The following is a 13,266-nucleotide window of genomic DNA, read 5'->3' on the forward strand; positions in this document are numbered from 1 at the left end:
CGTTCATCATCATTCGTCTTGCATGGCGGGCGATGAGTCGGAAAAGAACGTCCGCGTTCCCGAACTTCTCTGTGTTGACGTACTCGATCTTGAAGTCGTAGAGCAGTAGCTGCAATGCCCACCGCTGCAGACGATTTGCCATGTAGACGGGGATTCCCGTTTTTGACCCAAAGATACGGAGAAGAGGAGCGTGATGAGCGTTTGAAGGAGAAAGCTGCGACCGTACAACATCCTGTGGAACTTGGTAACCGCATACACGATCGCAAGGCCTTCACGATCTGGTTGACCGTACCCTTGCTCTGCCGGTGTTAGTGCACGAGAAGCGTGCTGCACGACTTTGACGGATCCATCAGGCATCTTGTGGCTCAACGTAGCTCCAACTCCCACTGATCGGCAGCTCTGGTTTGTAGTGCGTCAACAAGAGATCAGATGACAAAAGCTGCTTGAATTTGTCGAAGGATTTTTGGCATTTTGACGACCACTCAAACTTCTTGCCGGCCTTCAACAATTCATCGAGAGGATATCGCAAATTCCGCATTCCGAATTTACCGTAATAGTTAATTGCCCCAAGGAACGAGCGAACGCCGGACACATCCGTAGGAGCTGGCAATTCCCTGATGGCTTGGATTTTAGCTGGATCCGGTCGCAATCCTCGTCCGTCGATGGTACTTTATTTGTCGCTGCCCAAAAGAACACTTCTCCGTCTTGATGGTGAAGCCATATTATTGAATGCGCTGAAGAACTGCTTGCAGGTTTCGTAGGTGATCCGCTTCATCCACTCCTCCTACAATCACGTCATCGATGTAACCTGAGGTATGCTTGAGTCCGATCAGTATGGTGTCCCCCAGTTGTTGAAACGCTCCAGGTGCTGCTTTCACCTCGGCTTTCACTCCTGGCGGCAATCGGTTGTAGCGGTACAAGCCCCGATGCGTGTTTACTGTTAGCAGATCTCTTGAGGCTTTATCCATTTCTTGCAGGTAGGTGTCTGACAGGTCTATTAGGCTGAAAATTTTGAAATTGGCCAGCTTTGCAAAGATGTCCTGTGGGAAAGGAAGCGGATATTGATGCGGTTGGAGAGCGTCGTTCAGCCCGGTGGAATAGTCACCGCAGATTCGTATGGCACCACTCGCCTTCCGGACCACAACTATCGGTGCAGCCCACTCGGAGTACTCAACTGGTGTGATGATGTTTGCTTGTTCCAGTCGATCCAGCTCTTGATTCACCGTGTCGTACATTGCGTAGGCGACTGGCCGTTTTGGGCGGAACACAGGAGTCTGCCCTTCCTTCAGGCTGAACCGGACCTTCGCTTTCGTGCACAACCCCGGTGCGTTGGAGAATGTCGAGGGAAAAACTTGCTTGAGGGCGTCGATGTTTGACGGAGAACTGCTGACCTGGTTGCAGAAATGCTCTATTGGGACCGACCACAGATTGAATGTGTCGATAAGACCGGATGCTGTAGACGAATTTATCGTTGCTGGCTTCAACGGTGGCTGACCGATTTCTTTCCACGTCGTTTCCGAAACTACGCTAATGTCGGATGCCGTATCGAGCTACCGCTTTCCCTCCTAACTGCACTGTCACGAACTTCCGCTGCTTCTTCACGCTGCTCACCAAAACGGTCTTGGTTGCCACCGGCTTGAATTTCTTCCGCTTCAAAGAGCTGCTGGTTTACCTGGCGCTGGAACAGTAGCCTTCCCGATGGCCAAACTGGCCGCATTCGTTGCACCTGTGCTTGCCGTAGGTGCAATCCCGTGCATAGTGCATGGAACCGCAGTTCCAACATGGTGTAGCTGGACCAGTTCCATCTGGCTTACCTGGTTTCGACGCTGAGTGCCCCATCTCTTGCTTGAACTGCTGCTTTCGGAAGGGCTGCTTACGCCGGAGTGCCTTGATGGTTGCTGACGATTCGATCATGGATGTATCATGCTTGATCGTGAGCAGTCGTTGACATTCGTCGGAGATTTGTTCCAGTGACTGCTGCGTTTTCTTCGATGCGGGTCAACAATCGTGTCCGGATCTCGCCATCTCCTTCCGATTTCAGACCGCATACGAAAAGCAAGCATTTAAACTGCTCCTCGCTCATTTTCGCTAACTCGAACTCGACGCAAAGTCGATTCAACCGGCAAGCGTACGTCTTGTAATCCTCACCAGGCTGCTTGACGACTTGGAGGCAACGATAACGCCGGCTGATGAGCGATTCCACCGTACCAAACAAGCTTTTCAGTTTCGCCAATGTATCCGTAAAATTCACCTCCTTCGTAGTTTTCGGCAGAATGTAGCTTACGTATCGTTCATGTTCCGACGGTTCCAGTTTCCGAAGTAGTAGGCGGACCTTCACCTCATCATCCAGGCGAACGGCATCCTTCGAAAACAGGTTATCGTACCGCGTATACCAGGCGGCGAACGTGACGCCACTATCCGGTTCGTATCGAAACTCGACGATGTTGTTGGCGAGCGAGTCGACAATCTGTTCCGGATGCGTTGGTGGCTGACCGAAAGCTGACATTGTTGACCGGATTACCTGCTCGTGCTGCTTTAAAAATGCCTGCTGCTGCCGCTGTGCCGTTTCCTGCTGCTGTACAAGCAACTGGTTGATTGATACTTGCTGCTGCTGCAATTGGTGCAGGATCTGCAGCATCATCGGGTCGGCTTGAATGGACATTTGTTGCTGCTGCATTTGAGGTTGGTTTCCCTGGTGCATCACTGGAGGACGAAAAAGCGGATTTCCTGGGTTGGGCGGCGAATGATGTTGATTGTTTCATCCCGGCGGTGGTAGAGGTGCTCCTGGTGCCGGGGGATGTGCGCCGTTTGCCACAGATTGACCAAAATTTTCTCCGGGCGGCGAACTCATGCTCGCGATTCGACGCCTCTTCCTCGTGGGTGGAGTATTTTTTCACTCGCACTTTTTCCACGAAAAACCGAATTTCTCGTCGCCACTTTTACGACTCGCGCGACATAGGTGACCGTGACATTGGATGTATGTAATGCGCGAGAGATAAATACAATTAAAATAAACTTTATTTTGTAAAATATGCTTCGTGTCTAAAACACGCTGTTTCACTTCTCTTCTAAAAACTCCGATGACGTTTCTCGCTGTTCGGTATACCTAAAGAGCCTGAATTTATAAAGAGACGATCGACTGGAGACAGGGTGGTCTGCCAACAGTGAGCTCAACTGGTCGATGGATTCTGTTTCGTGTACTAGGGATGCAATGACATTTATATAAGGTCTGGGCCAAAGGGCTTATTGGTGTTAGTGAAATGTTCAAATGATTAGTGGTGTTCGTATTATATTGCAATGTTTATCTTTTTACACGAAACAGCTGTTGGCAGTGACGTATATCTATCTGTTCTCAGTATGTTGGCAGTGACGTATATCTATCTGTTCGCAGATGTTCAGCAATGTTTACAACATTTTTGCTTCTAACACCAGCAAGCTGCCTGTTGGTCCAGACCTTATATAAATGTCATTGCTAGGGATGTCCATGGGCCCAACCAGGGTTGCTTCCACTCATATATAGGGTCGCTATAAAAAAATGATTTTCTGAATTTTGAAATCATTCGATGTGTTCGGATCAATTATAGAATATGACTAAATTTTTGCAGCAACTTTTCAAGCAGCTCAACTGTAATATATTTTTTAATAAAGAACTATTTCACCTTGAATTAATTACTAAATTACTTACAAGAAATAGTCCCCTCTAATCCCTCGTGCTACGACACTGGTTATGCTGCTGTTTTCAGTTCCAACACTAGTCCTAAATAGGTAAGTTTAGTTTCTAATTGTTTTGCTTCTAATCTTATTATTTATAGGTACTCACAATCAATCAATTAATTCAACTTGTTTACGGAACTATTCTGATAGTATCTTCAGCTTCTGGCAGGTAATCATCCGATTTAGAAAGTCAACCCTAATATTGAAATAGTTTATGTCACATCTAGTAAGTATAGTGCATTTCATTTTGTTTACTTACGGATTATTTAGCACTAAACTAAGAAAATACCACCTCCACAGAAAACTGATTTAAACTTTAGATTTGTTTGTGATTTTACAACTTTATTAAACAAAACTGAGCTCCTCCACTATCTCTTGGGTTTGTTTTTGTTTGTATCCTCCGTTCTACTTCTCCACGAATCGATGTAAACAATCAACGACGGTCCTACCGCTGTAGACCGGTGACGCATACATCTCGCTTCTCACATCTCACTTCACGGCAGGCCGGTCGCGAGTACAGCTGAAGCCCAGTGGTGTCAACACACCCCAGCCCGTAACTCCGGTACCCGTTCATCAGTGGTTCCGGATTTACCATCAAGAACTTCCAGCACTGCAAGGTTGGCTACTCCACGCCGGAATACGCCTTTGCCTGTCCGTACGTCCGCCTGTCTAACTCTGCCGTCTGATCCTACGAAGACTTCCTCGACAATACCTCTAACCCAGCTTTTCCGGTTCTGTCCATCTACTACAAACACGAGATCTCCCTTCTTCAATGACTTCCTCTCAGCAAACCACTTGGTACGCTTGTTGATCGTTGGCAAGTACTCCTTGTACCAACGCTGCCACATCTGGTCCGCCAAGTACTGCGATCGCTTGTAAATGTCGCGCAACGCTTCTGCTAAGTCCACCGAACCATCTACGTGAACATCGACGGACTTGACCGTACCTCGAAGAAAATGGTTCGGTGTTAGCGCTTCGGAATCTGCTGATTCCTGGGGTACGTACGTTAGCGGACGACTATTTACCATATCTTCCGCTTCAGCCAGGGTAGTTAATAGAATTTCGTCCGTCAGACGTCTGCCATCGTCGAGTGCCTTCATCGCCTCCTTTACAGATCGAACCATCCTCTCCCAAATACCACCCATGTGTGGCGTACCAGGAGGATTGAAGTTCCACTTCGTTGTGCTACTCGTCACTGAATCCGCACATTCACTGTCAATTCGCTTCACCCAAGCAATCAACTCCTTGCTGGCTCCCTTGAAATTTGTCCCGTTGTCGGAGAAGATTTCGTCTGGAACTCCTCGTTTGCAGATGAATCTGTGAATGGCCATGAGACATGCTTGCGTTGTCAATCCATGCACTACTTCCAAGTGCACCGCACGTACAGCAAGGCACGTGAACAGGGCGATCCACCGCTTCTCCTTTCTTCTACCAACCGTCACTTCCACAGGTCCTAGATAATCGACTCCAACAGCACTGAAAGGTCGAAGCTGTCGGGTGATTCGCTGAACCGGAAGTGGAGCCATCATCGGGACCTCAGCATAACAGCGATTCACTCTACACCAGACACACTTTCTCATCACTTGCTGGATTTCCGTTCGCAACTTCGGAATATAAAACTTCTGTCGAAGCTCGTTGAAGACCGTTTCCCGATTTGCATGTCCAAACTTTTCATGGTAATATTGTACCAATCGTTTCGTCACTGCGTGTCCTTTCGGCAGGATAATCGGGAACTTCATATCGAACCGAGGGGGACGACTCTATCTACGATGCAAAAAAGATTGTGTTTTGCTGTGGCTAGCTGCACGCACGCTTAGTAGATAGAAAGAAGATTGATGACGATTCTGAAGATTTCCTGCAAAAAATTGATGAGCGATGCAAGTAGATGCGACAAATGAAAGAAGATTGTTCGAAGATTGATTCGCTAGTGTGAGATTTGTTGACCATCTAAACTTGAGATTTAGATGTGTCGCCCCCCTCGTATCGAACGGGATTTCGTCTGACTTCGCCATCCTACCATTCATTCGAATCACGCCACACTCGTCTACGATCGGGGTGAGTTTGTATAATGGGCTCCTCTTCCCGATCTGCTCTGGCTTCTGATTCGCTTTGAGTGATCCATTTCCCAGGAGTACCATTACTTCATCTGGGAACGCCTCCAACTGCGCCTGCCTCCACAAAATCACTTCCGCTCTCGAAAATTCGTCCTGCTGCAGTGGTCGCTGTACAACATTGTATTCCGCCTTAAGTAGCTGTTGTTGCCTCTCGTTCGCCACCATCGTTCGTAACGGAAAGCCCTTTACCTTGCGTCGAAGATTTGTAATGAATCTGATTACGCAAGCTGTGATTCGCAACAACTTACGCCAGCGCCATGTCACTTCTGCATCGATCACGGGTTCTGGAAACTCCTTCATTTCATGGTGCAGCAAGTATGCTTTCATTTCCTGCTCAGTGTTTGCATCCGGCAACCCCTCGGTCGGCCAGCAATCTTCTGGTTGGTGCAGGAAATTTGGACCATTAAACCACTCTCCTTCTGAATCCAATGGAGGACCTTGTCCCCACTTCGTTAGTGCATCAGCCAGGTTCATCCGAGATCTAATCCATCGCCAATCCGTTGAGCTGGTTGTCTCCAAAATTTCTCCAACCCTGAATGCAACGAACTGCTTGTATTTTCGTTGATCCGAACGCAACCAACTCATAACTGTTTGCGAATCTGTCCAAAGAAAACAACGGTTTATGGAAAGCGAATGGTTGGATTTGATCGTTTGTAACATTCTTGCACCGAGGACAGCTCCCATCAGTTCCAACCGCGGAATGGATTGTAACTTAAGAGGGGCTACTTTTGATCGAGACATCACCAACAGGCATTTAATTTCACCGTCTACCATTGCACGAAAGTAGGCCACGCAGCCATATGCCTGTATACTAGCGTCCGTGAAGATGTGCAGCTCAAGCCTGTTAATTTCGGATGACCGCGTCTGTCCAAAATATGAGCGCGGAATGCGAACCCTCTCCACTAACGGCAAGAGATCCGTCCATTGCTTCCACTTGACCAAGCATGCATCGTCGACTTCTTCATCCCACTCGCAGCCCGTTCGCCATAAGTCCTGAACCAAGATCTTTCCATGTACGGTGAAGCATGAGAGTAGTCCCAACGGATCGAAGAACCCCATGACACAACTCAGTACAATGCGCTTCGTTGGTGTCTTATGACCCTGCAGGTACTCTTGTAGATCTTCGCGGTGTTCAGTCGAGAAGGAGAAAACGTCTTGACCTGGATTCCAAATTATACCGAGTATGCGTTCATTTCCAGTCTCTTTGTCCTGGTTGAAATGAATCGTCTGGACGGGTTTCGGTTCCCCAAGACTGACTAGGACTTCCTCCGAATTGGATACCCATTTTCTTATCTCGAATCCCCCTTTCGAATGTATAAATCTCACCTGCTTTGCCCGCTGTATCGCTTCTTCGATGGTATCAACGCTGTCGAAGTAGTCGTCGACGTAGTGTTTCTTCACGATTGCTGCGGCGGCTTCCGGATACTGTACTGCAAACTCCATCGCGTTCTTGTTCTTTACGAACTGGGCGGAACATGGAGAACTTTTCGATCCGAAAGTAGCTACGTCCATAACGTAAATACTAGGTGCTTCTCTGGGATTCGATCGGAAGACGAATCGCTGTACTCGTCTGTCGGCTGGACGAATCTGCATCTGGTGGTACATTTCGCGGATGTCTCCACCGAAAGCGATCGGTCGTTCACGAAATTGGCAAAATACGGTGAGTATACATACCAGCAAATCAGGTCCTGTGAGAAGTAAGGAATTGAGGGATATTCCTTTCACACTTGCTGCTGCATCCCACACGAGTCGTACTTTTCCCGGTTTCTTTGGGTTAAGGACGACGTTGAGTGGAAGATACCAAACTTTTCCCGGTTCGGCTTCTTCTAATTCTTCGGCACTTGCCAGATGCGCATAGCCCTTCTGCTGATACTCCTTGATCTGCTTGCAAACGTTTTCGAACAGCGCTGGTGACTTCAGCAGTCGTTGCTCCAAACATTTCATCCTGCGCGTGGCCATCGGATAACTATCTGGAAGTTCTGGCTCTCCTTCCTTCCACAGTAGGCCGGTCTCGAATCGATCGCCCACTCTTCTGGTGGTCTGCTCCAAGATTTCACGAGCTCTTCTATCATCTTCCGATTCTGTCAGCTTCACCACTACGGAGTCCTCTAAAGCGTACTGACTTTTCAGCAGATCATGCAGCTCCTGATTGCTTACTTCATCGTGATGTCCCAGATACACTTCCGCATTTGATAGCTGCACCTCATTTGGACCGTACACTGCCCATCCTAGCTTGGACCGCACCGCTATTGGCTCACCAGGCTTACCAACCTTTGCTTCAGTCGGTGCAAGCAAGTGGAGATTGTTCAGACCGATCAATAACCCCGGGCGTTGGTTTTCGTACGAAGCAATCGGTAACCCTTGCAGTTTCTTCATCCGCTGACAGAGCACCGACGCACTTAGGGATTGCTTCGGTAGTAGCAGCTCGTCAACAGTTCGAACCGTGCCGAGTTGATGTTTCTCCTTCCCATCTCGTCCGGAAATGAACAAGTCCATTCGTCGGGATCCCTTCTCCACGCGCGTGATATCGGCTGTCCATTTGATGGTCAACTGTTCCTTCGTTCCTTGAACACCTAGCTGATCCGCCAGGGAACTTTCTATCAGAGTCACTGATGCGCCCTCGTCCAGAAACGCTAACGTATTAACCGACCGCTTACCGAAATACAATGTCACTGGTATCATACGGAACATGATGGTACTGGTGGTTCGAAAGTGTGCGTTGATTACCACGGATCCGGTGGCGGAATGCAATAGAGGATTGTGACGTTCCCGACATTCGTCGATGTTGCACCGGATCTTGAATTTGCACGGAGCGTTACCGTGATCATTGAGGCAGACAACGCAGAGTTTCCACTTTTCGACCAACTTCAAACGGTCCCGAAGTGTCCAAGCCTTGAAATCCTGGCAGAATCGCAGACGATGATCGGTCCACTTGCACGCTTTGCACGGTCTCGGATGATTCTCGCCGACGCCGGGGTTGGCCCTCTCCACTGCACTGTGATTGTATAAATGAGCTCCCTTTTCCTTCGCTTTGCTCTTTCCGGCGTGCTCGTTGCAAACTGGCTTCGATTCTGCTCTGAAATCCATCTTCACGTTGGCCTCGCAAGCTTCTGCAACAATCTTCGACACAAAATCGGTGAAAGTACGCAGGTTCACCTTCCTTTTCCGATTTTTGTAGCGAACCCATTCACGCTTATCATGGGCCGGAAGCTTATCGACAAGATCCTGGATAAGAAGAGGATTAACCAGGTGCTGCTCTAAACCCGCTGCCTCTAGATGCTCGCATAATTGCTCCACAGCATTACCGAATGGAATGTATGACGCCAATTTGTCTGACTTCGGAGGATCCAATCGCCGCACTTTCTCAAGGTGACACTTTAGCAACTGTTCCGGGCGTCCATACAGCTGACGAAGTTTGCTTATGACTTTCGGCACCGATTTTGGAAACAGTAGCTGTCCTCGAACGTTTTCCAACGCCTGACCCTTTAAGCTCTCCTGCAGCCGAACAAGATTCTCAACGTCGGAAAACCCACAAGCATCGTTGGAGGCTTGATAGCTTCCAATGAACAGCGGCCATTCTTCAGGCTTTCCAGTAAATAGTGGAAGTCTCTTGCTGATTCCACTCCGGGCCACCATTTGCGCTTTAGAAGGTGCCGCATTAGACTGTCCCAGCCCGTGAGATCTAACTTTTCCTGACTTATTTTTCTCTTTGCTCGTCTTCTTGGGTTCTTCTTCTTCGTCTTCTTCTTCGGTGGCCTCATCCGAGTCGCTTTCAGACTGCTCCTCACTTTCATCGTCACTGCTAGATTCATCAGACTCTTCATCTTCCTCTTCCTCCTCTTCTTCATCCGATTCGACCTTCTTGGTTTTCTCCGATCGCTTTTGGCTACGTATTTCCGGATTCTTCAACGGTGTTCCCGCGGTCGACTGTTTCACGGCATCAGAAACTTTGTTCACCGATTCCTTTCTGTCATCTTCACCAGCGTTTAGCTTGGACAACTCTTGCTGGACTTGATCCATCCTTCACGGAACCAAATTTTGTTCATTTAAGTTAAAAATATATATGTTTATTAAATAAAAATATGAATAGTTCAAAGTAAATTACAAACATGTTCTCAACAAAAATATGTATGTTTAGAATAAATTCAAAAGCATGTTTATTTCAACAATACATAACCTGGGTAATCAATTTTTAGCGTGTCCTTTTTTCCTTCTTGTTTACATTCGGCAAACTTAACCGAAAACGGCCTGCAAGCGGCGAAACCGAAGTAGAGGGTCCGGAAACCCACGCAATGTTCCAAGCTCGACAAAACCGGTGGAACATCACAATATTAACGGCAATCCGTCGTTTCTGATACCGATCCCCATATCATCCTCACCCCCCACCCGACGTCGAAAGAAAAACAGATCATCCCCGAACACTAAACGTAGAAAGAGGCCGGTATGAGGACCAGCGTCATAAACGACAAAATGACGCTAATATCACAAAGTTTCACCAGTTTTACTGAACTGGATCGGATCGGACACCCACCCCGACGGCCCCCGGATCCAAACATCCACAGACTTTCCATAATCGCAGGAATTTCCATTAATTTGCTATCCATTTTATTTTGATTTATTCAGCATTCAAATGCTAAAATAATTTCAAAATATGTTTGTTTATTTTAAACATGAAAAGCATGTTTAAAATAAACATATTAATTTTTGATTGCATATAGTTTTCAAATAAATCAAAAATATTCACGTTTATTTTCAACACGAATATTTTTAAAATAAACGTAACATTATTTTTGTTTTAAACATTATTATCAATGGATTCAAACGTAGAATACGTTTGAAATCAACCTAGTTTATGTTTGTGGCCAGAACAAACTGAATTTACGTTTAAATTTACCTCAAATATTTTTGTTTCGACGGTAATTTTTTCTGCGTGTTGCATTGAACGACTCCCGCATCTTCTTCATCCGGTCCAAATGATCTTGCTTGTCCTTCAGCGCCTTCTCCAACAACTGTTTTTGCTGCTGTAATTCCTTAGCCCGAAACTCGTTCTCCATTTCGATCCGCTGTTCTTGAAGGATTCGGTCGATTTCCATCCGCTTTTCCATCAGAACGCGTTCGTTCTTCAGCTCTTGCTCTTTCTTTTTCCGTTCCTTTTCAAGAGCTTTGAGCTGACGTTCCATCGACGAGCCAGACCTTCCGTCGGATTTCACGCTGGACTTATCCGAGTTGTCGTCGGTCGTTTTCTTCTTCTTTTTGGCACCCGTTTTGGAAGATTCTGCGTCCAGTTTCTTCTGGCTTTGGCAGTCTTCCTCAGGACAATACCACTTTGCGTCACTTTCGACTTCCTCCGTGACTCCCACGCACCGGTAATGGTACCAAACGTTGCACTTGTCACAACATACCATGCCTTCATCCTCATCGGACACCGATCCGCAGCCTCCACAGGCGGTCTTGGTGAAATTCGCATCTCCCGGCATCATGTTTGAGGTTAGATCCTTTTCTCAATATTTCTTTTGAGTTTGTTCGGATCAATTATAGAATATGACTAAATTTTTGCAGCAACTTTTCAAGCAGCTCAACTGTAATATATTTTTTAATAAAGAACTATTTCACCTTGAATTAATTACTAAATTACTTACAAGAAATAGTCCCCTCTAATCCCTCGTGCTACGACACTGGTTATGCTGCTGTTTTCAGTTCCAACACTAGTCCTAAATAGGTAAGTTTAGTTTCTAATTGTTTTGCTTCTAATCTTATTATTTATAGGTACTCACAATCAATCAATTAATTCAACTTGTTTACGGAACTATTCTGATAGTATCTTCAGCTTCTGGCAGGTAATCATCCGATTTAGAAAGTCAACCCTAATATTGAAATAGTTTATGTCACATCTAGTAAGTATAGTGCATTTCATTTTGTTTACTTACGGATTATTTAGCACTAAACTAAGAAAATACCACCTCCACAGAAAACTGATTTAAACTTTAGATTTGTTTGTGATTTTACAACTTTATTAAACAAAACTGAGCTCCTCCACTATCTCTTGGGTTTGTTTTTGTTTGTATCCTCCGTTCTACTTCTCCACGAATCGATGTAAACAATCAACGACGGTCCTACCGCTGTAGACCGGTGACGCATACATCTCGCTTCTCACATCTCACTTCACGGCAGGCCGGTCGCGAGTACAGCTGAAGCCCAGTGGTGTCAACACGATGTTTTAATGATATTTTGTACTTGCAAGTTGTTAGATACAAAAAGAGGATGAAAGGCAAGTGTTTGACTCATAAAACCTGTCAATTTCGCTACCATAGTGTTACAATAAGCGATTTTATGATTCGTGAGCATTCACTCAGAGTGAGCGCTCGCGAGTCGTAAAATTGCTGATTGTGACTATCTGAAAGCAAATTTGACAGGTTTCATGTGTCAAACACTTGCATATCAACCTCTTCTTGTATCTCACAAGTACAAAATATTATTATAACATCTGATTTCAAAATTCAGAAAATCGTGTTTTTATAGCAAGTGAGTGGAAGCAAGCCTGGTCCCAACACCATGTTATGGTTTCAATTTATTAAATAGTTCAGATAGGCTAGAAATGACACGTTCATAGTGAGAGAATGTACCATATGGTGCCCGTTCACTGAACAAAATCAGATTCACATTATCAGGCCCTGCCCAAGAATAAGAGGATTGACGATGATTTGTCGTGATTTATCAAGTTTTATTTTGCAATTTGCATATAATTGTAATTGATTGAATGAAATAATAAAAAAAGAATAATAAGATAACGTAACATGATGCACTAACTAATTAACGGGATCGACTATGGGAATAGAAACCTAAATCAATAACATATTTAAGATTAGCGAGATTTAATAACCAATAATTGTGAAGATATGGATTGGGAAGGGGATCTGGGAACATTTACATAAAGTCGCCCATGGGGAGGGATTTAAGACGGAAGCTACAATAGGAGAGGAACACAATAAAGGAACGCGAAGATGGACGTTATGATAAACGACTAACGATAAACTAATCCCAACCAAGTTTTGAAGAGAAACCATTAACTAGTTGCAGCTGAAAGGAGATACCAAAAATTTTCTATTCCTGTTTCTGTCGGTGTTTGTTTTTGTTTTTGTCTCCTTTCAGTCACGCAACTGATTACTACTAATAACCAATTACAATTAACTAGTGAAGAAGTATAAACGAATTTTGTTGATTATGATTATGAATTAAATCCGCCAGAACATCGCAGCAAAGGCAAACACTTAGGCGTCAATAAGTAAATCAAGCAAGCCAATACACGGATAGAAATCTCCTTATACCTTTTGGCAAATTTCCATTGCTGATTATTCATAAAATGTATAAGTCAACTAATATGCAGACGCTTTGCAAAAAGTAAATAAAGATCATGTGTCAAATGAAATGTATAAGCGGT

At 45.5% G+C, this 13,266-nt stretch overlaps 3 protein-coding genes across 3 annotated transcripts; all 3 read right to left on the reverse strand.

The window, feature by feature from the left end:
- Positions 1-722: 722 nt before the first annotated feature.
- LOC135708708 (uncharacterized protein K02A2.6-like) lies at positions 723-1,757 on the reverse strand. The gene is made up of 2 exons (XM_065230810.1): positions 1,673-1,757; positions 723-1,408 (listed from the first exon to the last, which is right to left on the reverse strand). The coding sequence occupies exons 1-2, from the start codon at positions 1,755-1,757 to the stop codon at positions 723-725; spliced, it is 771 nt and encodes a 256-aa protein (XP_065086882.1).
- A 164-nt stretch (positions 1,758-1,921) lies between these two features.
- On the reverse strand, positions 1,922-2,701 carry LOC135708709 (uncharacterized). Its single transcript, XM_065230811.1, has one exon. It carries the CDS (start codon positions 2,699-2,701, stop codon positions 1,922-1,924), a length of 780 nt encoding a protein of 259 aa, XP_065086883.1.
- Positions 2,702-4,250: 1,549 nt separating this feature from the next.
- Positions 4,251-9,848, reverse strand: LOC135708710 (uncharacterized). The gene is made up of 2 exons (XM_065230812.1): positions 6,736-9,848; positions 4,251-5,031 (listed from the first exon to the last, which is right to left on the reverse strand). Exons 1-2 carry the CDS (start codon positions 9,846-9,848, stop codon positions 4,251-4,253), a joined length of 3,894 nt encoding a protein of 1,297 aa, XP_065086884.1.
- Positions 9,849-13,266: the final 3,418 nt, after the last annotated feature.

This window comes from Ochlerotatus camptorhynchus, unplaced genomic scaffold (assembly GCF_037179485.1).
Source record: "Ochlerotatus camptorhynchus isolate MF236.1 unplaced genomic scaffold, CSIRO-AGI_Acam_v1.1 ptg000333l, whole genome shotgun sequence".
NCBI lineage: Eukaryota > Metazoa > Arthropoda > Insecta > Diptera > Culicidae > Ochlerotatus > Ochlerotatus camptorhynchus.

Bases quoted from the DNA above. Each gene is read 5' to 3' on its own strand.
- LOC135708709 (XM_065230811.1), bottom strand. From the start codon at position 2,701: ATGCACCAGGGAAACCAACCTCAAATGCAGCAGCAACAAATGTCCATT.
- LOC135708708 (XM_065230810.1), bottom strand. From the start codon at position 1,757: ATGCACGGGATTGCACCTACGGCAAGCACAGGTGCAACGAATGCGGCC. The intron at 1,409-1,672 runs GTAAACCAGCAG...CGGTCCCAATAG, and splicing joins GGCTACTGTTCCAGCGCCAG to AGCATTTCTGCAACCAGGTC.
- LOC135708710 (XM_065230812.1), bottom strand. From the start codon at position 9,848: ATGGATCAAGTCCAGCAAGAGTTGTCCAAGCTAAACGCTGGTGAAGAT. The intron at 5,032-6,735 runs GTTAGTGGAGAG...GGCCATTCACAG, and splicing joins CAATGGACGGATCTCTTGCC to ATTCATCTGCAAACGAGGAG.